The following is a 1901-nucleotide window of genomic DNA, read 5'->3' as shown; positions in this document are numbered from 1 at the left end:
ATGTGTAGATTAAGAAATGAGATGGGAATGTCGACATTTGAAGGAGTTGGAGTGACTAAAAAAGCATAATTGAGTTGAAGATGACAACATCAATTGTACATGTGTACCAGCTTCCTGACACTAATTAAGAAATCATTTTTGTATGGCTTTCTTAGAAAAAAAGACTCTTAAATAATTCTTTAATTATGAGACATTAGTGTGGGTCACATACTCACATGCACATCTACACATCCTAAGAAATTTAACAAACGTCTTCCGAATTGAAATATTGAATAATGTAAAGAAAATTATATATATATATATATATATATATATATATATATATATATATATATATATATATATATATATATATATATATATATATATATATTTTCTTTACATTATTCAATATTTCAATTCGGAATTTCTTTAAGACGTTTGTTTTATATATATATTGTAAAGTAACAAGTGAAAAACGAACTTTGTTACCATGTAAACTAACAAGTGATATATATATATATATATATATATTGTAAAGTAACAAGTGAAACCGAACTCTGTTATCATGTAAACTAACAAGTGAAAGATATATAATGGTTAGAGTTTCATATTATTTATTAAAGAGAAGTACAAATACAATGAAAGAGAAATACATAATATATAAAGTGGCTAATTAGGATTTCTTAGCTAAAAGGCCAAACATAAACCCAATACAAGATAAAGTCCAAACTTTTATTAGGCTAACACCCCCCTCAAACTCACAATGCAACAACAATAAGCATTGTGAGTTTGTCAGACAGAAAATGAAATCGAGGAGCAGTCAATGGCTTGGTAAGAATATCAGCAATCTGAAAAGAGGAAGAAACATAAGGAAGGGAGATATTGCCCTTTATTGATGACGACGTGTGAAATGACAATCAATATTAATGTGTTTTGTGCGCGCATGAAACACTGAATTTTTGCAATCATTATCGCACTCTCGTTATCACAAAACAAAGGAGTAGGCTGAGAGATGTGAATGTTCATATCTACAAGAAGTCATCTCAACCAAACAATCTCACAAGTGGCGGTAGCCATGGTTCGATACTCAGATCATGTAGAAGAACGAGAGACAACATCTTGTTTCTTACTATTCCATGATATCAACGAATCTCCAAGAAAAACACAATACCCAGTAGTGGACTTACGATCATAAATGTCACTATCCCAATTAGGATCACTATAAGCACATAACTCAAGACAAGATGTAGATGGAAATACAAGAATGTGGAACTGAGTACCATGAAGATATTTCAAAATACGAAGAACAGCTCCCCAATGCATAGTAGAATGAGAAGTGGCAAACTGCCTAACCACATGAACTACATGATCAATATCCGGTCTAGTGACATTGAGGTAAACCAAGCTCCCTATAATGGTACAATAAAGGTTTGGATCGGATAAGAGGATACCATCAGTTGGAGAATACTTTGCATTACTCTCTATAGGCGTATCAATTGTCCGATTATCTATGAATCGTCCTCGTCCAAACAAATCTGAAGTATACTTCGTTCGAGATAAAAAAATAACCCTTTGGAGATTGAGCAACTTCATTCCCCAAAAATAACGCAACAAGCACAAGTCTTTCTTAGCAAAGTGGTGAGCAAAGTCACGCTTTAAAAACTCTATACCATCATGAGCATCACTAGTAATAATCATGTCATCGACATATAAGGAAAGAATAATCTGACCTGCACTCATACAATGAGTGCAATGAACAAATAGAGCCGAATCACGATTACTTGGTCAAAAACCAAGCGAAGTAATCTGTAGCATCCAAAAATCTCAATAAATTTTAACTTTTCAAAACAACCCATTTCTTCCATAAAGTGTTTACAAAACCAATCTTTCAAAAATATTATTTAAAATCAGAGTATCCC

The 1901-nt window shown here is 32.2% G+C and overlaps 1 protein-coding gene across 1 annotated transcript; it reads right to left on the bottom strand.

Moving 5' to 3' along the window:
* Positions 1 to 1074: 1074 nt before the first annotated feature.
* On the bottom strand, positions 1075 to 1680 carry LOC145067717 (secreted RxLR effector protein 161-like). Its single transcript, XM_079014792.1, has one exon. The coding sequence runs from the start codon at positions 1678 to 1680 to the stop codon at positions 1075 to 1077; it is 606 nt and encodes a 201-aa protein (XP_078870918.1).
* Positions 1681 to 1901: the final 221 nt, after the last annotated feature.

This window comes from Lactuca serriola, chromosome 8 (genome assembly GCF_051521515.1).
Source record: "Lactuca serriola cultivar US96UC23 chromosome 8, Lser_US96UC23_V15, whole genome shotgun sequence".
Taxonomy (NCBI): domain Eukaryota; kingdom Viridiplantae; phylum Streptophyta; class Magnoliopsida; order Asterales; family Asteraceae; genus Lactuca; species Lactuca serriola.
This window is presented reverse-complemented; position numbering and strand designations above follow the sequence as displayed.